The sequence below is a fragment of the Lynx canadensis genome, chromosome A2, assembly GCF_007474595.2.
Source record: "Lynx canadensis isolate LIC74 chromosome A2, mLynCan4.pri.v2, whole genome shotgun sequence".
NCBI lineage: Eukaryota > Metazoa > Chordata > Mammalia > Carnivora > Felidae > Lynx > Lynx canadensis.
The window spans coordinates 95,221,478-95,247,071 of NC_044304.2; the positions used below are offsets into that span (position 1 = coordinate 95,221,478).

At 37.1% G+C, this 25,594-nt stretch overlaps 1 protein-coding gene across 4 annotated transcripts in view; it reads left to right on the top strand.

Moving 5' to 3' along the window:
* ANKIB1 (ankyrin repeat and IBR domain containing 1) overlaps positions 1-18,093 on the top strand; it is a 148,672-nt gene extending 130,579 nt beyond the window's left edge. For 2 of the 4 annotated variants that reach the window (XM_030307942.1, XM_032592399.1), the window contains exons 12-20: positions 2,559-2,693; positions 3,618-3,704; positions 3,791-3,857; positions 6,224-6,369; positions 7,387-7,565; positions 8,378-8,429; positions 12,506-12,620; positions 14,471-14,604; positions 14,947-18,093. In XM_030307942.1, coding sequence (XP_030163802.1) covers positions 2,559-2,693; positions 3,618-3,704; positions 3,791-3,857; positions 6,224-6,369; positions 7,387-7,565; positions 8,378-8,429; positions 12,506-12,620; positions 14,471-14,604; positions 14,947-15,687 — 1,656 coding nt within the window. In that variant the 3' untranslated portion in view covers positions 15,688-18,093. The remainder of the gene's footprint in view (positions 1-2,558; positions 2,694-3,617; positions 3,705-3,790; positions 3,858-6,223; positions 6,370-7,386; positions 7,566-8,377; positions 8,430-12,505; positions 12,621-14,470; positions 14,605-14,946) is intronic. The other 2 variants (XM_030307944.1, XM_030307945.1) reach the window with 2 other exon arrangements.
* The last annotated feature ends 7,501 nt before the right edge of the window (positions 18,094-25,594 follow it).

A 25,594-nucleotide genomic window follows, 5' to 3' on the forward strand; every position in this document is an offset into this window, starting at 1 on the left:
AGTTATAGATCAGTCTTACTTATGAACAATAATGCATAAATCCTAAATAAGATATTAGAGGGGGGGAATCTTAGCAAATATAATCCAGCAGAAAACATTAATATAATTGTTAACTATATCTCAATTAGAAAATTTTGTTTTATAAAAAAAGAAGTAATTGACCACATGGGGTTTATTTCTGGAATACAAGAATGGTTCGGTATTTAAAAAGCTATTTCTGGGGGTGCCTGGGTGGCCCAGTTAGTTAAGCGTCTGACCTTGGCTCGGGTCATGATCTCACGGTGGGTGAGTTCCAGCCCCGTGTCAGGCTCTGTGCTGACAGCTCAGAGCCTGGAGCCTGCTTCAATTCTGTGTCTCCCTCTCTCTGCCCCTCCCCCACTCGTACTTTGTTTCTCTCTCTCAAAAATAAACAAACATTAAAAAATAAAATGATGGGCACCTGGGTGGCTCAGTCGGTTGTGCCTCCAACTTCGGCTCAGGTCATGGTTTACGGGTTTGAGACCCACCTCGGGCTCTGTACTGACAGCTTGGAGCCTGGAGCCTGCTTCTGATTCTGTGTCTCCCTCTCTCTCTGCCCCTCCCCTCAAGCTCTGTCTTTCTCTCCTTCAAAAATAAATAAACATCCAAAAAAAATTTTTCTAAGCTATTGCTTTTTAAGAGCAATTGCTATACCTTGTCTTATTAGTAGATCCAAAGAGAAAAACCATATATATGTTCTATAGGTACCAAAAGGGCATTTGACAAAAAAATCAACAACCATTCTTTATTAAGACACTCAAAGAAATAGGTATAGATGGACTCTTCCTTAATGTGATAAAAATAAATCTACTTCAGTCCAAAAGTTAGCATGATATTTAATGGGAAATACTAGAGGTACTCTAACTAAAATCAAGAACAAGATAAGGAGCTGTTCAAATAGTATTAACTTGGACTGGTGATACCAGTCAACATATTTAGACAATAGGAAGAAATCAGAGATGTAAAAATTAGAAATGAAGTGATAAAAAAAATTTTTTTTGCAGATTGCAGAAAACCCACAAGAATCAATTTAAAAACTACTAACAAAATTCAGTAAATTAGAGTAGAAAATTAATATGCAGAAAGCAATAACCTTCATGTGTACCAAAAACATCCAAATAGAATATAAACTAAAAAGGAAAACCTCATTTATCTAGAAAGAAACTTAAGAAATACACAAAACTTATATGAAGAAAACCTTAAGACCCCCTTTTGTGTAGGACACAAAAGATAATTGGAAAGGTTGTTGGATAGAAAAATTCCAAACAAAAATACCAGCAGGTTTTGTTTCTGTATCTAGATAAGCTAATTCAAAAGTTCACATGGAGAAACAAAGCAAGAACAGCTAGGAGAACTCTGAAAAATAACATTAAGGAGGAACTAGCCTTGTCAGATACTAAGCCTGTTGTAAAAGCTCAATAATTAAAACATCATGGTGGTGGAACATGAATCTAGAGATTAATCTAGAAACATAATAGAAAGCCCAGAAAATAGACACAGATATGTGGGAATTTAGTATATATTACATAAAGGAGGATCTCCAATCAGTGGAGAAACATGAACTGTTCAGTAAATAGAATTGAAATAACTGGGTAGCTGTGTGGAAAAGAAAGTTGAATCCATACTGTATACAGTATACCCAGATAAATTCTGAACAGCTCCAATATTTAACTGTTTAAAAAAAAAAAAAGTGCCAGAAGAAAACAGACTTCAAATGAGAAGATCTTTCTGACCCCCAATCTGTAAGCATTTAAAAAGGATGTATTTTCATACTGGGATTCTCATATTTTTGGCATTATCTGCTAATTTTGGTAATTAAGAAAGTGAAATTTTCTTAAAAATGAGAAACAGGTTTTATATCAGTCCTCCTACTTAGAAACCTTTCAAACTTGTTTCTGGTTTCAAAACCAATTTGTCAAAGTCATCAGAACAACTTCTGATGAAGACTGGTGAAGCTTCAGAGACCAAAGTAAGACTACCATGCACTGGAAAAATCAAATATTAAACATTGTATCTGTCTTTATCACTGGGAAAGAATATCCTATTGATATATTTTTTTAATTTTTTAAAATCTTTATTTTTGAGAGAGAGAGCACGCACAAGCAGGGGAGGGTCAGACAGAGAAGGAGACACAGAATCCGAAGCAGGCTCCAGGCTCTGATCTGTCAGCACAGAACCCGACGTGGGGCTCGAACTCATGAAAGCGAGTTCATGACCTGAGCCAAAGTCAGACACTTAACCTACTGACCCATCCAGGCACCCCTCCTATTGTTATTTTTAAAGATTCCTTGATACTACATAATATTATGATTTACTTTTTCATTTATCCTCATCAGCAGTAATTTTGAACTACCCCCACATCTTTCATAGTGCAGATGAGGTTCCCAGAGGACACATTGAAAAAGATGGCATGTCTTTATGAATTATTCCTGGTCACAGAGGCAGAATTGTTTAATCTCTACAAAGTGGTTGACTAGAAATCAGAAAACAATTTGCATCTTAACACAGGTTGATGTTTGCATATATGTTTTCTTTTGAAGTGCAAGTATGACTTTTGCTGGATTTGCCTAGAAGAATGGAAAAAACATAGTTCTTCCACAGGAGGTTATTACAGATGTACTCGCTATGAAGTCATTCAACATGTGGAGGAGCAATCCAAGGAAATGACTGTGGAGGTAAACAACTGTTTAAATTAAGGCCTCTGGCTAAGCCACTTAATACCATTGCAAGTATTTTGCATTTCTTCTTTTCCTATCTTTGTTATAATGAGGCCTTTATAGTAGCCTTTAATTTAAACACAATAGGTCTATCAACTTGAGAGCTTTTTTTTTTTAATATTCCTTTTTTTTACATATTGGTAGAGATAAGTCTCAGATATCCCTGTCTCTGTAATGACTTAACAGTTTTAGCATAATGTCAACAATACAGTATTATGTTATAGCATATAATAAATCTCTTTGCTTGGCTGCCATAACAAAATACCATAAAGTGAGTGGCTTAAATAACAGAAAGGTATTTCTCACAGTTCTGGAGCCTAGATCAAGATTCCTGCCAATTCGATTTCTGGTAGTTGACTCTCTTCCTGGCTTGCAGAGGGCTGGCTCTCTTTCTGCTATGTCCTCACGTGGTATGGAGAGAGAGAAACCTCTGGTGTCTCTTTCTTTTCTTATTAGAGCACTAATTCTACTGGATTAAAGCCCCACCCTAATGATCACCTCATACATAGGCCCTGTCTTCAAATCCAGTCAGTCACATTGGGGGTTAAGGCTTCAACATGAATTTTGGGGGAGACAATTCAGCCCATAGCAACAAGCAACGTAGTAAAACATCGAAGATCTGATAAATGAAGGTCTCGAGAGGCATCTTTGCCTTACATTCTGGGATCATAGATTCAATGGCTTATCACAGAGAATACAAATGCAAGACTTTGTTCTGGTAGCCTTAAAAATGTACTGTTTTTTTTTTTTTCTCTCAAAATAATCAGCAGATCGGTATGCACAATTACCTATTACTAATAAAAATTTTAAGTGACAAAAGTCCCCCATCTTAATAGCTAGTATTTTATTTATAAAAGTCATTTATGGACTTTTGTTTCCTAGGCTGAGAAAAAACACAAACGATTTCAGGAACTTGACAGATTTATGCACTATTATACAAGATTTAAAAACCATGAGCATAGCTATCAGGTATGTCCCAAATCATTTCAAATGCTCTGAATTATACTGTTGTAAATAAATAAAATTATATAAATTATGTATTTCTATTCCTTTAGTTAGAACAACGCCTTCTTAAAACAGCCAAAGAAAAGATGGAGCAATTGAGTAGAGCTCTCAAAGAAAGTAAGTTATAAGTGGTATGTGTGATAATTAATATAAAATAGCCTTTTCCATGCTTAAGTCACTTAATTGGTAGGAGGTTAAGGCCCTTCAAGGAAAACATGATCTCCATTAGCTCATTCTGGTACTGCTTAAAGTTCTCTGAAGCCCAGAGTGCATCTCAGCAGCTGAGTCCCCTGTAATTAGATTTTCTACCCAGACTACCTCATATGCTCCTCTTAATGTAGTCTGTGCTATTAGCAGATAAACATACATCATAGTTTTGCTTCCTCTGCACCACTGCTAATGTTCTACAATATCAGAAACAGTGGATGGGCCCTAAAAGGGCCTAAAAAGCATCCCTGATATAGTCAAAAGAGCAAGAGTCACATGCCCCCCCCCCAACTGTAGTGTGACTGAAGTCCCAAAGTTTCTTGAGAAAATTTAGCAGAGTGCCTAATGGGATGGAAGTCAAGTACAATTTTGAGAGAAATCATCTCACTGATAAATAATGCACATTGAGTCTAAAAGCAAAGATGTGATAGGACTGACTTACAGATCCTAAGATGGAAATCCAAAAAAATTCCTAAATTGGATTAAGAATTGTTTGCATCATTAAAATATAATATCTCACAATGAGCACACAGAGCGTAAGTTCTACCATATTTGTTTTAAAAAGTCACATTTTTAAAATAATCATAACATATATAAAAGGTTTTCAGCCTAAAAATGCAATTGTAATTGTATTTGCTCTAGTTTATAAAAAGCCCCTTTTTATGAGGGTAATTCCCTAATTAAGATAGTAAGCATAAATTAAATAAATTAGAGTAGGAGAAAAAGTATCAATAGCAGCTTTGTCTCCTTGTTAATTACTAGTTTTTAGACTTTGGTAATGATGTAACTATATTGCCATTATCAAACTCTTGAGGTACTGTCCACAGTGAAAATTGAAAGGACAAAACCCTCACACATTTTACATTTCTTCAAACAAGGATTTTTGTCTCTTTCAGGCTGTCCCTAATACTTACAACAATGCCTGACACATAGCAAACATTTAGTAAATATCTGTAGGTGTGAATTACTGCTTATATTGAACCTTCTGGTGGTTCTAGACAACATAATAAGATACATTAAATGATGTAAGAATTGGAAAGGTTTAAGAAACAAACCTTCACATACTTCTCACACATGTCATAGTGGGGGATGGTGTTTGTTTTGTTTTGTTTTTCCTTTTTTACATCTTAGTTCAGATCCCTCTTATAGGGTAGGTATTTTGGAATAGTCTGTATATATCAGTGTGTGTACGTACACATGTAATTTCTTTCCACGAGCATGCAGAATAATCTTATTTTCAAAAGTACTTATGAATCTAGATTCTACTGCTTAGTTTCCCTTTATTTGCAGTTAAAGGAGAAAGCTAGAATGTTATAATGATACTTGGAAAAGGAATAGTCTCAGTATTAAGGCAGTTTCATCTCCTATTTTCCTCAGTCTTCCTCCCTTTCTTTCTCTCCTTGATATATTTTATTTACTAGCATTAGTTTTCTAGTTGTCCCTCCATAATATCTTTTTCTTACAATGTTTTTTTTGCAGAAGCATAATCATAATTAGGCTATTTTTTTTTTCCTAGCAAACAACTTACCAGGGCATTTAATTCCTTTTTTTTTTTTTAGTTTATTTCTATTAGTAATCTGTACACCTAATGTGGGGTTCAAACTCATGACCCCAAGATCAAGAGTCTTATGCTGTTTGGATTGAGCCAGCCAGACACCACCCGCCTTTGTTTTTAACTCTTTTTTAATTTTTTAATGTTTTATTTATTTCTGAGAGAGAGAGAGACAGAGACAGAGTATGAGCGGGAGAGGGGCAAAGAGAGAGAGAGACACAGAACCCAAATCAGGTTCCAGGCTCTGAGTTGTCTGCACAGAGCCCAACACAGGGCTCGAACTCGTGAACTGTGAGATCATGACCTGAACAGAAGTCAGACGCTGAACTGACTGAACCACCCAGGTGCCCCTATCTCTTAATCAGCAAAGTTTCAGTAAAGATAACCTGAAAAACATAGTGAAGAGGAGTTGACCTAAAGCTAGATTTGTTTAACCAACAGGGTAAGAACAGAATCCAGACTTGGTGTACACATTCCTTCATGATTGCCATTAGTGCTCCTAGGTAGCTGCAGTGTGTGCTTCATTTATAAATGTATACAAGCCACACATGAATGTTTTGTGTAGGTTTTTAGTCATCCAAATTATTACTATCATACAGCTACTTCAGTTTCTTCCCAGAGATCCTTTGTTGTGAGTGTTTTTTTAAGAAAACTCAGTCATTTAATAGTATAACAGCATATTTGCAAAACAGTTTTTTTTCACTGTGCCTGATTTACTTTATAGCTGAAGGAGGCTGTCCAGATACCACTTTCATTGAAGATGCAGTTCATGTGCTCTTAAAAACTCGACGCATTCTCAAGTGTTCTTATCCATATGGATTTTTCTTAGAACCTAAAAGCACAAAGAAAGAAATTTTTGAACTCATGCAAGTAAGATATCTTTTTAAAATTAAATTTAAATGCAGTTATTATAAAAAAAACAGATTTTGTCCTTTTTCAACCACATAACTAAGTTTTATCTTATTTGGGTGTGACCAGTTAACAATTTTGTTTTCATTTTTAGAATGGTTTTTAAATAAAGGAAAAGTTAACCAGTAATAAACTGAAATTTTTTTATATTTAAATTTGCCACTGTAAGATCTGAGTCAATTCTGAGCTATTGACTGAGCAAACATTTCCTGCCACATTTATTTGTTTGTTTTACACTGGCTGATGTTGAAATATGGCCTAATTCTGATTATGTAATTAGAAATTTTATCTTCAAAGATGAAACCATATTACATACTAGATGGGAAAGTTGCTATTTACCAGTTTATATTAAAAGTCCAATTGAAAAAGTTACAGCATTTAAAAACAAAAACACCTAAGCCAAGTGACATCACTGTGGCTAACCAACTTCATTGTACATTCTTTTTTTTTAATCCACCAAACTTTCTTCTCTTGCTACAATTTTCATGTCACCCCTTTGAACTGCTCTCTACTAACGTATATCCTACATTTCTTTTAAAAACTTAATATTAATTTTCTCCATGAAGCCTTTCAGACCTAACCCCAGATCACAGGGGTCTTGCCTTGCCTCAGATTCCTTCAGCATTTACATTTGGTCTGCATCTACACTACGCAGTCATGTGTTTGCATGTGTAGTGCCTTGAAATTTACTCTTTTTTTTTCACATAGACAAATGATAAATTTCCTGTAGACAGCTGGTATACTATGTCTTTGTAATCCATACCATTTCTACATTGTTATAAATGTCTATCAAATGAGTGCTATTTTTGTGAAATTTGTAAAAAAGAAGTATGTGTCAAATAGGAAGTTATTTTATAATTTGGATTAATTTCTGACTTCAAAAGACTTAGATTTAACTGAGAAACCAGATAGACCATGGATTTGCAATTGACTAACGTACTCGGCCTATAATCCTTCTTTTTTCTCTCTTAACCATAGACAGACCTAGAAATGGTCACTGAAGACCTTGCCCAAAAAGTCAATAGGCCTTACCTTCGTACACCCCGCCACAAGATCATCAAGGCAGCATGCCTTGTACAGCAGAAGAGACAAGAATTCCTGGCATCTGTGGCTCGGGGAGTTGCTCCTGCAGACTCACCAGAAGCTCCAAGGCGCAGGTAAAAAAGATGCACACTGTGGAAATTATCCTAGCCCCAGCCACAAATGCCACCAGGTTTATTTTTTATCTAACTAGGGTTTATATTCCTGGAAGTTACTTATACTTAAATATGGATAGCTGATAAAAGCATGTTAACTTCTTTTTGGTGATTTTCACCCACAGAACTATTTCTGTTTTTTTTCATTTTTTGTCATTGTGTAGTTTCTTGGAATAAATTAGGTTAATTTTACACTTCATTGAACTCATAATTCAGAGTATTCTAATGCATCACTTCAAATATGTAATGTATGTAGTGATATGATAGTCATAAACACCTTACAGTGTCAAAGGTGAAAGCCTTGCCAACTTGTTATATTTATATTTTTATGTAAGAGCTTATAAAGAAATTAGAAATCTCATATTAATAATTTAAGTGATTCATATTCATCCAATAAAGAACAGCTGAGTTTTGGTTGTTTCAGATACTTACACTATTTCTGCCACTATAAATTAAAGCATGTTTTCTTATTCATAACAATTATACTCATTAGAAATCCCTTTGACCCTATTTTTACATAAACACATAAAAATAGAAGCAATCATAAAATACTGTTATAACATGATGATTTTTATTTTTATACTATTTTACACAATTAGAATTTGAAAGAAATAATTGAAAGATCATTTTAATTATATTCAGTAGTTGGTGTACTTTGGTTAAGCAAGTTGCAAGCAGAGGAATTAAAAATAATGTTCAATGGGCAAGGGTCTGATTGTTCATACTTTGTAGTGCTGATAATAAATCAAATGGTATGTCCAATTTCTTTGTAGCTTTGCTGGTGGAACATGGGATTGGGAATATTTAGGATTTGCATCACCTGAGGTAATTGTTTTGCGGGGGGTTTTGTTTCGTTTTTTAATTATATTTTTCCTTAGTGATATCTTGCTTGCATTTCCACCCTTATCTATTCTAAATCCTACTGAGATCGTTGGCAATGTTTTCTCTTTCTTATATAATAAAAATGCCTCAGCAGAGCCTGCATTTAGCCATTTGTGGTATTGGATTATCATCACATTGTGAAATGCATCCCCCTTTTTATTATTTGTAATTACTGAACAGTCACAATTAAGGCTAACATATAGCATATATTTTGGAGTGTATTTTCAAATTGGTTAATGAGTATAAATTTTATTTATTAGAAATGCATTTTTTGTCATAATCTTGTTTCAGTCTGAATCTATGAAAAACCTACACAGTCTATTTTTTTAAGTTACTGCAGCAACCTGATTGAATTGATTTATAAATCAGTTTCGAAGGTGGAAACTTGACATTAATAATGTTTATGCAGAAAAAATGCTTTGCTTAATTGCTTTCTGCTCTTTAAGATTTTCACCCTCTTCTTGGTTTTTTTTTGTCTTGATTTTTTTTTTTTTTTTTTTTTTTAGTTGTTATTGATAAATTTTAAGATACAAATAGTCTAGGGGGTGCCTGACTGGCTCAGTCACCAAGAACTTTATTAGTTCTTGGTCTCGGGGTCATGAGTTCAAGCCCTGCGTTGAGTGTAGATATTGCCTAAAAATAAAATCTTTAAAAGTAAATAAATAAAATGCAGTCTAAAATACTAACACTACAAGTAGCAATTCCCACAAATAAGATAGAGTGAAAATCTTAATCACATTGCTATTTTCTGAGATTTAAATTGCCACTGTTCCTGTTGAGTCTGATTTTAAATGGTTTTAGCAGTTATCTCTACTTCTGTCTCTCCTTCCTTATTCTCTAAAACAGTATACTGTCTGGTGTTTATGTTACAATAACCTTTTAACTTAGTTCTTAGAAGGGAGCAGGACAAACAGTGAAACTTTATAATTTATAGCCCATTTGTTGTCTTCAACTGAAGGAGAATGAAATTATCTAGAAATGACTGTGGATTATTTAAAACAGATACTTTGTCTTTTCAGCTACTGAGGATACTTGCAATCACCTTGTGGCCTGTTGTATTGGTAGATATATCTAAGAAAATACTGACTTGAGAAAACAATTTGTGCTTTGAGCTCTGATGTGGAAAATTTTTAATTCACTTAAATTGCATAAAGACTTTAATATATTACTGAAACTGTTATAAAATAAATTATGAACCTTTTTCTATGCTATGCTTATTATTCTATTACACCTTTGAGGATGTTATGGAAAATTTCTACCTAAAAGCATGAAAAACAAGCTTCAGTTATGAAAAAAAGAGTACTAAAGATTTCAGTATTTCAAGGTAGAAAACAACTTAGCTTTATTTGAGCAAAAATAAAACCTTTACCAGTGTACTCATAGTCATGTACACATCTCTTGTAGCTTCTAGCTCTGACAGTAACTTTAGGAATCCTAAATATTTGTCCTTGAATATTGACACCTACTAATGTGACTGACACAGATTCATTTTGTAAAAAACAGGAAAGCTTGCTACCTCACATGTGAATATTTATGAATAAAATTATCGAGCTCTTGTTCTCCAGAGATTGAGAATTATGAAAGTATAAGTAATATTTCCTTCTTAAATTTATTTTTATGTGTTCATAAGTATTATAAGAATTTTTTAACTACTTTTATTTTTCTTTAAAGTCTTTGACACATTGAAACACCAACCTTTTATGTAAACCTTATTGCAAGTCTAAAGAATTACTCTACAGTGTGAAACTCTAAAATTCTGACTATCAAGTAACTGCCAAAATAATATCTTTAAAAATTAACTCTTTGCCTTCATATATACTTTGGAAAAAAAAAATTAGTGTTACCAAACTTCAATAGACTTTTAGGTTGAATTTATATTTTTTCAGTCAAGTTAATTCCATCTTTCTCCTTTTTTAATTAAATTGAGTCAGTGACAATCATAAGTATTTTGTACCACTTTAAAGGCAGTGGAGCCCAGAGGAAAGAGCATAGTGTCAAAGTCTGAGGGACACCTGAATTCAAGGTCTAGCTCTGGAACTTATTACACTTTAGGCTCCCCATTCTTCCTTAATTTCTCATCTGTAAAATATGGATGACAGCATCTACCCCATGGAAGTTCTAGAAGGATTAAAGCATCTCTTTAAGTCACTGATAAATTTGGTGCTCAATAAATTAGTGCTCAACAAAAAGCTCCTAGCAGCTTTTTCTCCTATAAATCTTAAAATTTCTCAGTCTTGTCTGTAACCTTAACACTCTTCAACCTTTTGGAGTACCACAACTAAAGCTTTTTCATATGCTTACATAAAAATCTAGGAATTCTTAGAAATTTTCAGATAGGTTTAATTTTATGAGATCAGTTTTTTTAAGCCTATTGCATCATGAGAGAATGCTATTGGGTTTACCATCAGAGTAATTATAACAATTTTCTTTTATGGTTGTTTTTAAAAAATTTTTTTTCATGTTTTATTTATTTTTGAGAGAGAGGGACACACAGAATCTGAAGCAGGCTCCGGGCTCTGAGCTGACAGCACAGAGCCTGACACGGGGCTCCAACCCACGAACTGTGAGATCATGACCTGAGCCGAAGTCGATGCTTAACCGACTGAGCCACCCAGGCACCCCTCTTTTATGGTTGTTTTTAACCCAAATTTTAGTTTTCTTAAATTGGAAATATGTGTATTATGTGGTTAGTAATAGTTTACTATTACTAACTAATAGTAATAGTAATAGTAACCAAACTAATAGTTTACTATTAATTCAGAATAACTTTTTGTACTGTATTCAAGTGTACAAAGGAAGCAAATTGTCCTTAAATATAAACCTTGAACTGAAATAAAATTTTCATGCCATCTTTGGCTAAGAAATGCAGTGTTCCTCAGTGGTCTAGTGAACCATGATGACACATAATAGTTATCCAGTTTGGGATCATGGGCCTCCAGCAAAGGAAGAACTCATACCACAGCTCAGCAGTAAATTTTAAAGAACCTAAATAATCCCTCTGAGAACCTGTAGGATCTTTCTTGGTTTCTAACCTGGTAGGATGCCTCCCATTTCATATTGGACTCCAACTGCTTGTTTACATAAATGGAGTTTAAATAAATTTAACCAGAGTAGTGTGATGTGAAAGTATTATTTATGATGTAAAAACTTGTCTTTGTTTTTATTCTAGTACTTTCACAACATAAACATATTGAATATCCTAGGGTAACCAGGGTGATCATAAACCTGAGTATATTTGTGTTTATCACTGAAAGATTCTATAATGATTCTCAAAATCAGCCTATCTGTGCTAGTGTCATGCACACTGACTGGCCTCTCTTCTAATCTCTTCCGTCACTAAAACCTGGAAAAGTATGTGTATACCCAGGTAATAGCAGGTGGTCCCAGGTTCTGCCTCCACCCATACCTTCATCCTTCCCATATGCCCTCTGCCTGTGTTGTAGATAGCCCCACATATTAACTAATATAGGAAGGAAGCCAAGTAACATCTTATTTTAAAGCTAATTTCACATTTTTCTTTTAATCATTTAACTTGTATGATATGTTGTAGTCCCAAGGAATACAAAATCTCATAGTCTGATAAGCAATTGGTAGTGTACACTCTTTTTTTTCCCTTTCTGTTGCATATATCACAGTCACTTTTTAAAAACCAGACCTCCAAGAGCCTAGCTTATATTAATAAAAGCCTAACGTATATTAGCAAAATCGTTATGGTGTTAAACATTATGTAACAAGACCCAGGCATATGAAAAAGGCTCAGTTCTGCCCTGGCATTGGAGCTTGCAAGTATTCCCAATTTATCCAGGCAGTTGTAATGACTATTTAAAATTTTTCTTTTTCCATTTTACCTTTTCTGTTTCCTTGGCATGGCAAAACCTGAAGTTTCTTTCGTTAATGCCAAGTGACTTTATATGTATATAAAATCACACATTTTTTTTTCCTGGAAAAAAAGTGTGTGTTTTATTTGCATTAAAAAAATTGCATGCTCTTCTGTATTTTATAACCTTTGGTTTATGCAGGAATATGCTGAATTTCAGTATCGGAGGAGGCACAGACAACAACGCCGTCGAGGAGATGTGCACAGTCTGCTCAGTAACCCTCCAGACCCTGATGAGCCGAGTGAAAGCACTTTAGGTAAGCTCTTAAGTTGGCTCGGTTTTAGTCTTTTTAGTTCTCTTGAATTTATTCTTAAAACTGGCAAATTTAAATGTTTGTGAAATAGTTTGTAGTGTAGATATATAATCAATATGCAGATGCTTTGAATGTCACAGGATACATAAAACCAGAGAGGTTAAGAACATGGGCGGTGGAGTGGCGTCTGGGTGGCTCAGTTGGTTAAGCATCCGACTTTGGCTCAGATCATGATCTTACAACTCGTGGGTTTGTGCACCGCATTGGGCTCTGTACTGACAGCTCAGAGCCTGAAGCCTGTTTCAGATTCTGTGTCTCCCTCTCTCTTTGCCTCTCTCCCACTTGCACTTGCTCGCTCACTGTCTCTTTCAAAATTAAATAAACATTAAAGAAAAAAAAAAAAAGAACATGGGCTGTGGAGTCAGCTGGAACCTGCATTCATGACCCCATCTCTATGTATCAGTGTAAGACTTCAGTCAAGTTGACTTAACCTCTCTAAGATTTAGTCTCCTCATTCTAAAAAGCAATAAAAACAGTGCCACATTGTGGGCTCATTGTGAGCATTAAATGAGATAATGTGTATAAAACCCTTAATTAAGCACTAGTAACACCTAGAGAGCACTCAATAAATTGTAGCTGTTGATCACTGTTACTGTGTTCATGGAATATTTTCCTCTTAGCTTCACTTCTCCAGTTAACATTCTTTAAAAGAAAATTTCTGAAATAAATCATTTAAAATTTATTTTTTAATGTTTATTTTTGAGAGAGAGAGAGAAGGAGTGTGTGCGCAGGGGCAGGGCAGGGAGAGAGAGGGAGACACAGAATCCGAGGCAGGCTCCAGACTCTGAGCTGTCAGCACAGAGCCCTATGCAGGGCTTGAACTCATAAACTGTGAGATCATGACCTGAACCAAAGTCAGATACTTAACCGACTGAGCCACCCAGGCGCCTCTAGAAATCAATTATTTTGATTATCAACTTTTAAATGTTAAATTCTTAATGGAAAATCTTCAAATTCTTATGTCAGCAGATCATATTTAATAAATCAGGATCAATGAACCTAAAGATTTGTTCTTCAGGCTATTGTAATTCCAAAATTCTTTAGTTTTAAGAACTTTGAAAACTAAAATACCTTTATTTGTTATTGCTTAAGAAAGAAAAAAAGAGTGGTGGTAGCACTTGCATTTATGAATAGAACCATATGTAATGCAAACAAAAACGTAAAGAGCAATCGTGTTTGAAGTGGTAATATTAGATGTATTTTGATGAGACATATAGGGAGGAGAATCTCTGAAAGATTAAGTGAACATGTGAACACAGGTTTTCACCAGCACTGAAAGAGAAATTATTGAGTAAAATAAAAAGATGTGTCGGGGTGCCAGGATGGCTTAGTCCACTGAGCATCTGACTTTTTTTTTTTTTTTTTAAAGCTTATTTATATATTTTGAGAGAGACAGCACATGGGCATGCACCTGGTAGGGGCAGAGAGGGGAAGACACAGAATCTGAAGCAGGCTGCACCCTGTCAGCACAGAGCCCACCACCATGGGGCTCAAACCCACAAATTGTGAGATCATGATCTGAGTAGAGATCAAGAGTTGGACATTGAATCTACTGAGCCACCCAGGTGCCCCAAGCTTCCGACTCTTGATTTTGGCTCATGATCCCATGGTTGTGGGATTGAGCCCCGCATTGGGCTCTGCGCTGAGTGTGGAGTCTGCTTAAGATTCTCCCTCTCTGTCCCTCTGCCCCTCTCCCCTGCTTGCTAACATAAAAATTAAAAAAATAAGTGCAAAAAACATGTGTGAAGTCTTGTATGACTGGATTGTCTCTGGTTCCACTTGCTTTGAAACAGACATCCCAGATGGTGGCAGTGGCCGCAGGCCGGGTACCTCTGTGGTAAGTTCCGCATCTATGAGCGTGCTGCACAGCTCTTCCCTGCGTGACTACACCCCTGCCAGTCGCTCTGAAAACCAGGACTCTCTTCAGGTAGCCTTTGTGGGCAGCCTCATTGTTCCTGTTTTTGCTCTTTCTCTGTTTAGCCTGACTTCCTATTTTTACTTTATTGCTCTTTTTCTTCCTTTCATTAAAAATCTTTGTTTCAGAGATGTACTACACGAAAAGATTCCTAAATGTCAGAGTTATCTTAAGGAATTTTTTTTCTCTTTAGCATGGACAAGGAAAAAATTAAGATTTGAGTAGATAAAGCAATAATTCTGTATAAATAGAGGTAGTATTATTTATCTGGTGAAAGAATAGTTGGTAAACTTCATTAGGTTAAATAATTTTTCCTTTTAAATTTTAAAGTGATTTAACTTTCTGTTGCCTCAGGCTCTGAGTTCCTTGGATGAAGATGATCCCAATATACTTCTTGCAATACAATTGTCATTGCAAGAATCCGGGCTGGCCATTGATGAGGAAAATAGAGACTTCCTCAATAATGAAGCATCCTTAGGAGCGATAGGCACCTCTTTACCTTCCAGACTAGACTCAGTCCCCAGGAACACAGATAGCCCTCGGGCTGCACTGAGCAGCTCTGAGCTGTTGGAACTTGGTGACAGCCTCATGAGATTAGGAGCAGAAAGTGACCCATTTTCAACTGACACTCTGAGTTCACACCCTCTCAGTGAGGCGAGAAGTGAATTCTATCCCTCATCCAGTGACCCTGACTCAGCTGGCCAGGATGCCAACATCAATGACAATCTTCTTGGCAACATCATGGCTTGGTTTCATGACATGAATCCTCAGAGTATCGCCCTGATTCCTCCAGCAGTTACAGAAATCAGTGCAGATCCCCAGCTCCCCTGTGTCAAAGATGAATCAGAAGGTAAGAGGGATGTGGAGCTGGTGCCACCAGAAGATTCAGTGTTTGAAGATGCCGTGGTCAGTGAAGGTAGAGGAACCCAAATAGAAGAAGAAAATCCTTTAGAAGAAAATACTCTGGCTGGGGAAGCAGCATCTCAAGCTGCCATTAGTAGTAATGAGGCAGCCAACAATGGGGATGGTTCAGATGCTTCAAGCCAAACACCTCAGACCTCAAGTGACTGGCTTGAACAAGTACATTTAGTGTGAACTGCACACCTCTGGGCTCTAAACGAATCACAGGTACAGATGGTATTCTAGTGGAGTATGCTTTGTAGAGACTTGATCCACTTAATTCCAACTCAATTATAAACCACTGACATTAGTATTGAATACGAAGGAGTTCCCTTGAATGGTAGCTTCATTTCTGATTATTACCTTAGAGGGAATTTCTTTTGTATTTAATTGGATAGCTTTTCCCCTTTGTGCTGACAAAAAAGAAGAGTAAGAGAAACACAAATGGAATAAATAGGCTAGATTCCACATTGTGAGAAAATGCAGTCCCTGTTTAGCCTAAAGTCAGCGATACTTAAATTGAATGTTTAAATTAAAGGCTTACTCCCTAATCCTTGGGTGGTTTTTTCCTCTTTTAAAGAAAAAAGTTTTCTTCATTTTAGAAGTTATTTTGGAGATATATAATAACATGTTGTTCCTCAATCTCTTTGTGCTCTTCTATAACTTTATTCCTTTTTGTCTGAGCGGTGTGAATTGAGGTATCCAAGGCATCTCTTTAGTGCTACGTCTACCACAGTGTAGTTTTAATATTCACATGAATCAAAGATTTCTTTTCATGTCTATTTCCAGTCCACTTGTGCCAAACTGACTCGTGCACTAACAAGGCGTTTAGGTGTGCAGTGTCCTAGAGGGCTCCAGAGTAGTCTCAGCCTTCTCGGGAGTTAAAGGTGCCACTTGGTACCAGAATATAATGGGCTTTTGTTGCCATGGAGACTGCATTTAAATAAATGTAGCCTGTAGCTTAAGTTAACTAAACCTAATGCTGCTGTTAAAAACAGTTTATTTTAATATTAAAATACAGTTGATTAGCAACAGCGGTGCTGTATTTTAAGAGACACTTTATTGGAAGTGCAATCATAGTTCTTTGTTTTCACACTTTTACAGTGCATTCTAATTACTAATGGGTGCAATTACTTTTAATGGTGTTTTATAAAATAGAAAAAAAGTGGAGTTTTCATGAGTTATAGTAAATCCCACAATTATTAAAAAATTTCAATAAAACATCCTGCGCAACATGTTACCGTGCCTTTGCCTAACTAAATGGATAGTTGCCAGTTAAATAAGTGAGTAATTGAAATTTCAGTGTCTCTTCTGAAGTAACTATGCTATGAATTGCAAAGACCTCCATAAAACCACCCATGGCCTTGCCTTTACAGTAAATATAACTACTAAATGTTCAATCGGTTTGTTTGCCTAAATAGCAAATGCTGACATGTGTTTGTTCTATTGCACAATACTCATTTGCTGTGTGATTACTGTTTAGTGTTGAAAAAAAATCAACTTCCTAGTTATCAGTGTCTTACTGTGAAGAAAATACTGGTCTTAGTTGTAATTAAGATACAGTGATACAGTGTGTAATTAAAACTAGAGTAAACTGTTGGAATGGCTGTTTTACTTACATATTATCAAAACTAGCGTAACATAAACAAAATAGATATGCAACACTCCATTTAATGTTTTGCCAGATTCTTACCAGAAATCTACAGATACCAAAATTTCAGTACTGAGTTTGTACAGGCAAGTCCTGGGCTGGGTAAAAGGTTACATTAGTATGGATATCCATGTGAGTTGTGATTACGGTTTTTATTTTTATTTTTTCCTCCAAAACCTGTTTCTGAAACTCTTGTACTTGGAATTCATATGGCTAGGACACTCTATTAGAGTACTTAATATTCCCTGGGTTCCCTTAGAATAAACTGTGTGTGAATCGCTCCTAGGCCATGGATATCAAAGGTCCACATTAGCTTTTATTTCCCCGGTCTTCAGAAACAGTGATATCAATCCCCAGTAAATTAGTTGGGGAAAATATTGACTTTGTCTACAGTGTATTACTGTATATTCAAGGGAAACAGTCCATTAAAGGATTTTTTTACAAATTTATTTTGGATTAAAAATATCAACACCAATCAGTTTTTAGACCGAGTTGTAACTTTTCAATAGAAAGAGTCTTTGTATCACATTGAGGCGTCTTGCGAAGCTGCAATAAGGTGAGAAAGAGTGCTCTGTGTGAAGACAGTGTATGTGATGGGTTCTGGTTCCTTGCGCCTTGTGCAGTACCCTTTGTTTCTGTGCTATCTCCTGAGCATGAAAAATGATCATTATTCAATTTGTATTTCCTTGGTACATATTTTAAAAACAACACAGTCATTGACTTTACAGTTCAGAAATAAAGTTTGGCAAAGCCTATTTTGTAAACAAGTTAATTTTATAATGTAAAAAAAAAATTACTCTAACCTTGACTTGTTATTTGCACTTTCATAGTCTATACTTGATACATTCCCACTTTATATACAGTAGGATTCTACAAACGTGTAGATGTTTGGCCAAATGAATGCTGTTAATATGTAAAATTCTTTGATTAAACATTTATTACTTAAACTACTTCACTTTTGTCTCATTACATTATAGACTTTGTTTTAACCAAGTCAGGAAGCTGATTTTCTTCAAATTAAATTCTCTCCAAAAAAATGGGATTAATTTGGTTCTTACATGTAACTAATTAGTGCATAATATTTTTTACACTAGCCCACTATTTTATACCCCAAAGATACACTCTGAAACACTGCATGACAATGTGTTAAAACATTGTGACTTCAGTGCTTTTATTTTCATCACTCTCAGGAGAAGAGTGTTGGGATTTTTCCTTGAAATCTCTAATAGAAACACACAGGAAAAGATAGAATTTTAAGGTGTTTTGTGAAACTGCTTAGGACAGGAAAAAGAGTTTATGCCAAATGAATAGAAACACCATCATTGTATTATTCTATCTCCTCTAAGTTACCAAAACAGCCCTTTGCATCTGAACTTCAGGCTTTGTGGGGTCTGCCAGGGATAACTACTTAGTCATGTATTTATGTTTTTCATCGTGTGACTCTGAAGCTTAATCACTAATGTCCATCTACTGAATGATTCTTCAGATGTTGTTTATTGCAGCCACCGATCTCATTTTTGTTCTCCTTTTAGTTCTCAAATGTTGTTGCTTATTACCTGTCATGAATTAAAAGCTGAGACTTAACTGAAGTTCGCTTTGTAATTTTAAAACAGTTACAGTTAGTATATCTCTGAAGAGTAAAATCTTGGAATCTAAATAACAAATTTTGGAAGTCTTTTTAAGGCTGAAATAAAAACTCTGTAAGAAAAAAAATTGTCACATGCTCTACACTTGGGCTGAGTTATATTATGTCAGCCTTGGACCATCAGCATAATTATTGGGTCTTCTCCTTAGCAACAGTATATTACTGCCTTGTCAGTCATCACCCTCTCACCAGAATAGATTTCTTTCTAGAAAAATGCAAGTGTCCGTTTCCAGACTATTATGTGACTGTCCTTATTTTAGAAACTGGCAGTAGTCCTAATTCTTAAAGAGAGATGGACCAGAAAAGTTTTCTTTAGCTCCCTGTCCCACTTAGGACTGACAGGTGGCTGACATACTGAGTGGTGGGCACACTTTTAAAGGACTTATCCTTCTTCAGTTTTTGAAACTATAATTTGAAAACATTCTTGATTAGGCTACACATCATTTTGTAGCCAGCTATTGCCCAAGGGCCTAGCCTGCACAGGGTGTCCACTTACAGAGAGGATGAAAGAGAAATACATGAAAGAACAAACAAAACACAATATTGGAAAAGCTGTCAGACAAGACTGTCCAGTTCTGTTGCACCTCTTCTGCACCTACACACTTTGCTGGGTGGGCCAAGACCACAGGGCTGACAACAGTTTTGCCTGGGTATTTCTCAGGATGTATGTAGTTAGTAACCTTGAGGACAGGGAGCAGGCCTGCTGTAAAAGTGGATTCCTCACCCTGTGTTTCTCAATTGCATGCTTGACATCTCTCCGGGCCCAGTGCATTGCCTGTGTGGATCTAGGGACAATGGGAACTGCAACAAACATGCTAATGTTCATTCTGCAGGCTGTGTTAAGAATGCTAAATAAAATCCTTGACCTCTGACCCAGGAGTCTTGTGTCTTCTGTCAGCAGCCATGATACTGTGACTGGTCAACTTACTGATTCTTACTGATAGGGTAAAATCAAATCCCAGACCTGGCAATTTTGGCTATGGGGATGGAATGCTGACAGAAACATGATTTTTCTGGAAGAGGAACCATGGGCCAGATTTGGGAATCTAAGACTCACCAGAATCTACCTCGTAGTGAATGCTCTCACCCAGGTGACAGGTGGGGGGGTGAGGGAGAAAGGCTTCCCTCTGTCCTACTTACTACTGAACAGAAGTTAACCTAATGTTTAAAGGCTTAACCATAAAAGCTAGGATTAAACAAGCTGCCCAAATGGTACCTTGATGGCTGGTGATTCCTACAGGCAGGCAGAGGAAGGAATATTTTCATGACAAGCAATCAGCAATTCCTGTGACCCTATCTGAAAGGTTATATTGCTGTAGTTCCTGAGTCAAGGAGCCCCCAAACATAAAATAAATGCTGTCAGCAATAAGAAACTTGCTTTTTGATTGAGAGCTTTAGGTAGACCAAAAACTTTAAAGGTTCGTTTGGTTGGGCTGCAAGCAGTCGTGACACTGTTCAACTGCAAAAGTGTATGCAAAGCCTTGCCTCAGAGTGTAGAGCAGGCGGCCCTCACAATGTGGGTAAAACACATTGTGGCACATGGAGAAGAAAGGAGCCTCTGGGCCCTGGTTCTCTCTGGATGCTGATAGGCATCACCACTGCCATGGGAGAGCTAGTTGAAGCACTGACCCTGGAGTGAGGGGCTAAAGGAGAAAAAAGCCAACAGTTCAGTTTCTTCCCCACAGGTTAGCCTCTCCCACCTCCTCAGGTTTCCCTTGGTAGGGGGATAGCAGGATCCTGCACCCATATGCCACCTGCTATAGCTCCCAACTCACACATATTTTACACTGTTTGCACAAGCTCCACAGCAGAGAAGGGAGGCCTTCCCTTATGAGTGGGGCCTTATGGGTGATTCAGTGTAATGTTGCAGGTTCCAAATCCAAATGTGGAATTGATGGGTTAATGCTTACGATTACCTGTCTCATAATTGTCACTGGGATTTCTCCCATTCGAGGACTGCCATACCCAGAGAAGTAACAGTGGGGCATGTAAATTGCTCCCCGGTTAGCCCAGCTGTCTCCTCTCCAGTGGTCCAACAGAAACAATAAAAGAAACCCCAGCAGGAGAAAGGAAGATCACTCCTGTGAAAGTATGCAGACCATTTCCCAGCACAACATTGCCACCTGCCTGATGCAGCCACTAAGTACAACCATTTTAAAGAAATTCACCTATCAACCTGCTGCTAGGCCCTTGTTGAAACTGAATGCCTGACCCATGGAGGCCTTGTGACTCATTGGGATGACCTCTCCAATTTGAAGTGAGTTAGCTGGAATTAGAAAATTAACACAGGCCAAACAGGCCCTGCAAGTCAAATAGAAATTATGTTAGAAGAGGTATAATTGAGAGTACACCTAGCTTGGAAGTAAGGAAGTAACCAAGTAACCAAGGAAGTAAATATCTCAATTTTACATGAATAAATTAGTAGGTACCTCTTCAGGAAATACTTTGATATATTACTTCAACCTGAAAAAAAGGCAATGGCTTAGTGGGGGGTCTCAGTACACAGTAAGGCCTGCACTTGGTTCAACTGCTTGGCAGAAACTCCTACCAAATCCCAGGAAATAGTGCTTTAAGCTATAGATGATATATTCGAAAACTCATATACAAAGTCAAAAATAGCTAAAAACTATTATTTAGAAGTGGCACGCATCCCTTCCAACATCAAAACTATAATACTCAGGGACAGGAGCAAAGATGGTGGAACAGCATGGAAGTTTTCTTTGCATCTCACATCCATGAAATACAGCCAGATCAACACTAAACCATCCTGCACACCTAGAAAACTGATCTGAGGATTAACACAACAATCTGCACAACCTGAACCACAGAACTCAGCAGGTACGTGGTGCAGAGAGGTGAACTGGGGGAGGGAGAAGCCGCAGAGGGCAGGGAGCTGTTTTTGCATGTGGAGACAGGACAGAGACAGGAGTAGGGGGATGTGTGTGTGGGCGGGGGGGAGCACAGGAAAACTACTCTCCCCCCCCCCCCAAAAGCAGCTGGAGAGAAAGTGGTAAAGTGGAGAAGCCAGAGACAAAGGACGGGTACACGATTGCGGATCAGGGAGAGCAGAGAGTTCCAATTCTAGAGACTGGGTACCTGTGTGAGGCCATTGTCACCCCTCCTGTGCATGCGCATACACACCTACAAGCGCCACAACAATACACCCCAGCAAGCTAAGCAGTGCCATCTAGTGGGGAACGGAGCTGTTGCACTAAGCCCCACCCAACTGGGCCAACTGCACTCTTCAGGAACACCACAAATCTCTCTGCCTGCTTACTTTACGGACTATGAAGTGCTTCACAGTTTGACTTCTAGGGGAAAACGATGTAATGTCAATCGTATTTCAGTCTGTTTGCTGGTCCATCTATTCAATTTTCTTTATTTTCTTTTCTGTTTCTTTTCTTTTTCTTCAATACAGAAAGGGAAAAAAATTATTTTCATTTTCAATCCTTATTAAAATATTTTTTCTACTATATTTTTTGGGTTTTTGTACATTTTTCAAATTTTATTTTACTTCCATCATTTCATTTTATTTCATTGTATTCATTTTCTCAAAATTTCAAACGTTTTCCTCCCTCCCCCCTCCTTTTCTCTAATCTTCCAACCTCCTTTCAATAACCAGACCAAAACACACCGATGATCTAGCATCATTTATTTGATATGTGTGTGCATGTGCATGTGTGTCATTTCTAATTTTTTAATTTCAATTTTTTTTTACCTTATTAATTCCTTTTCTTCCTTCAAAATGACAAAACAAAGGAATTCACCCCAAAAGCAGGAGCAGGAAGAAACAACAGCCAGGGACTTACTAAACACAGATACAAGCAAGAAGTCTGAACCAGAATTTACAATCACAATAATAAGAATACCAGCTGGGGTCCAAAATAGATTAGAATCCCTTTCCGTGGAGATAAAAGAAGGAAAAGCTAGTCAGGATGAAATAAAAAATGCCATAACTGAGCTGAAATCTCGAGTGGATGCCACGGCAGCAAGGATGGATGAGGCAGAACAGCGCATCAGTGATACAGAGGACAAACTTATGGAGAATAATGAAGCAGAAAAAAAGAGGGAGACTAAGGCAAAAGAGCACGATTAAGTATTAGAGAAATCAGTGACTTATTAAAAAGGAACAACATTAGAATCATGGTGGTCCCAGAAGATGAAGAGAGGGGAAAAAGGGGTAGAAGCATTATGTGAGCAAATCACAGCAGAAAACTTTCCTTAGCTGGGGGAAGACACAGACATCAAAATCCAGGAAGCACAGAGGACTCCCGTAAGATTCAACAAAAACTGACCATCGGCAAGGTGTATTATAGTCAAATTCCCAAAATACTCAGGCAAGGAAAGGATCATGAAAGTAGCAAGGGGAAAAAAAATCCTTAACCTACAAGGGAAGACAGATCAGGTAGGTTTACAGCAGACCTAGCCACAGAAACTTGGCAGGCCAGAAAGGAGTGGCAGGATATATTCAATGTGCTGAATCTGAAAAATATGCAGCCAAGAATTCTTTATCCAGCAAGGCTGTCATTCAAAATGGAGGGAGAGATTAAAAGTTTCCCACACAAACAAATATTAAAGGAGCTTGGGACCACTAAATCAGCCCTGCAAGAAATTTTTAGGGGGAGTTTCTGAGGGGATAAAAGTCGAAGAGAAAAGAGAGAGAGAGAGAGAGAGAGAGACCAAAAACTACAAAGGTCCTAGAAAGGACCAGAGAACACCACCAGACACTCCAACTCTACAAGAAACATAATGGCAATAAATTCATATCTTTCAGTACTCACTCTAAACGTCAGAGGACTAAATGCTCCAATCAAAAGACATAGGGTAACAGAATGGATAAGAAAACGAGATCCGTCTATATGTGCTGTTTACAAGAGACCCACTTTAGACCTAACGACACCTTCAGACTGAAAGTAAGGGGATGGAGAACCCTCTATCATGCTAACGGTCACCAAAAGAAAGCCAGAGTAGCCATACTTATATCAGACAATCTAGACTTTAAAATAAAGACTGTAACAAGAGATGAAGAAGGGCATTATATCATAATTAAGGGGTCTACCCACCAAGAAGACCTGACAATTGTAAACATGTATGCTCCAAATGTGAGAGCACCCAAATAGATAAATCAATTAGCCACAAACATAAAGAAACTCATTGATAACAATACCATAATAGTAGGGGACTTCAACACCCCACTGACAACAATGGACAGATCATCTAAACACAAAATCAACAAGGAAGCAATGGCTTTGAAATGACACACTGGACCCGATGCACTTAACAGAGATAGTCAAAACATTTCGTCCTAAAGCAGTGGAATATACATTCTTCTTCAGTGCACATGGAACGTTCTCCAGAATACATCACATACTGGGACACAAATCAGCCCTCAACAAGTACAAAAAAGTCGAGATCATACCATGCATATTTTCAGACCACAACACCATGAAACCCGTAATCAACAACAAGAAAAAACTTGGAAAGATAACAAATACTTGGAGACGAAAGAACATCCTACTGAAGAATGAGTGGGCTAAGCAAGAAGTTAAAGGGGAAATTAAAAAGTACATGGAAGCCAATGATAATGATAACACCACAGCCCACAATCTCCAGGACACAGCAAAGGGGGTCATAGGAGGGAAGTATATAGCAATCCAGGCCTTCCTAAAGAGGTAAGGAAGGTCTCTGATACACAGCCTAACCTTACACCTTAAGAAGCTGGAAAAAGAACAGCAAGATAAAACCCCAAACCAGCAGAAGACAGGAAATAGTAAAGATTAGGGCAGAAATCCATGCTATCGAACCCTAATAAACCCAGTAGAACAGATCAATGAAACCAGAAGCTGGTTCTTTGACAGAATTAACAAAATTGATAAACCCCTGGCCGGTCTGATCAAACGGAAAAAGGAAAGGACCCAAACAAATAAAATCAAGAGTGAAAGATGAGAGATCACCTCCAACACAGCAGAAATAAAAACAATAATAAGAGAATATTATGAGCAATTATATGCCAATAAAATGGGCAACCTGGAAGAAATGGACAAATTCCTAGAAACATATAAACTACCAAAACTGAAACAGGAAGAAGTAGAAAATTTGAACAGTCCCATAACCAGTAAAGAAACTGAATTAGTAATCAAAAATCTCCCAGAAACAAAAACAAACAAACAAACAACAAACAAACAAAAAACCCAAGAGTCCAGGGCCAGATGGCTCTCCGGGGGAATTCTACCAAACATTTAAGCAAGAGTTAACACCTATTCTCTTGAAGGTGTTCCCAAAAATAGAAATGGAAGGAAAACTTCCAAACTCTTTCTATGAAGCCAGCATTACCTTGATTCCAAAACCAGACAAAAACCCCACTAAGAAGAACTCTAGGCCGATTTCCCTGACGAACATGGAGGCAAAATATCCTCAACAAGGTATTAGCGAACCGGATCCAACAATACATTAAAAAAATTATTCACCACGACCAAGTGGGATTTATACCCGGGATGCAGGGCTGGTTCAATATCCGCAAAAACAATCAATGTAATTCTTCACGTCAATAAAACAAAGGACAAGAACCACATGATCCTCTCCATAGATGCAGAGAAAGCATTTGACAAAATACAGCATCCTTTCTTGATAAAAACCCTCAAGAAAGTAGGGATAGAAGGAGCATACCTCGAGATCAGAAAAGCCATATATGAAAGAACCGCCGCTGATATCATCCTCAATGGGAGAAACTGAGAGCTTTCCCCCTAAGGTCAGAAACAATACAGGGCTGTCCACTGTCACCACTGTTATTCAACACAGTATTGGAA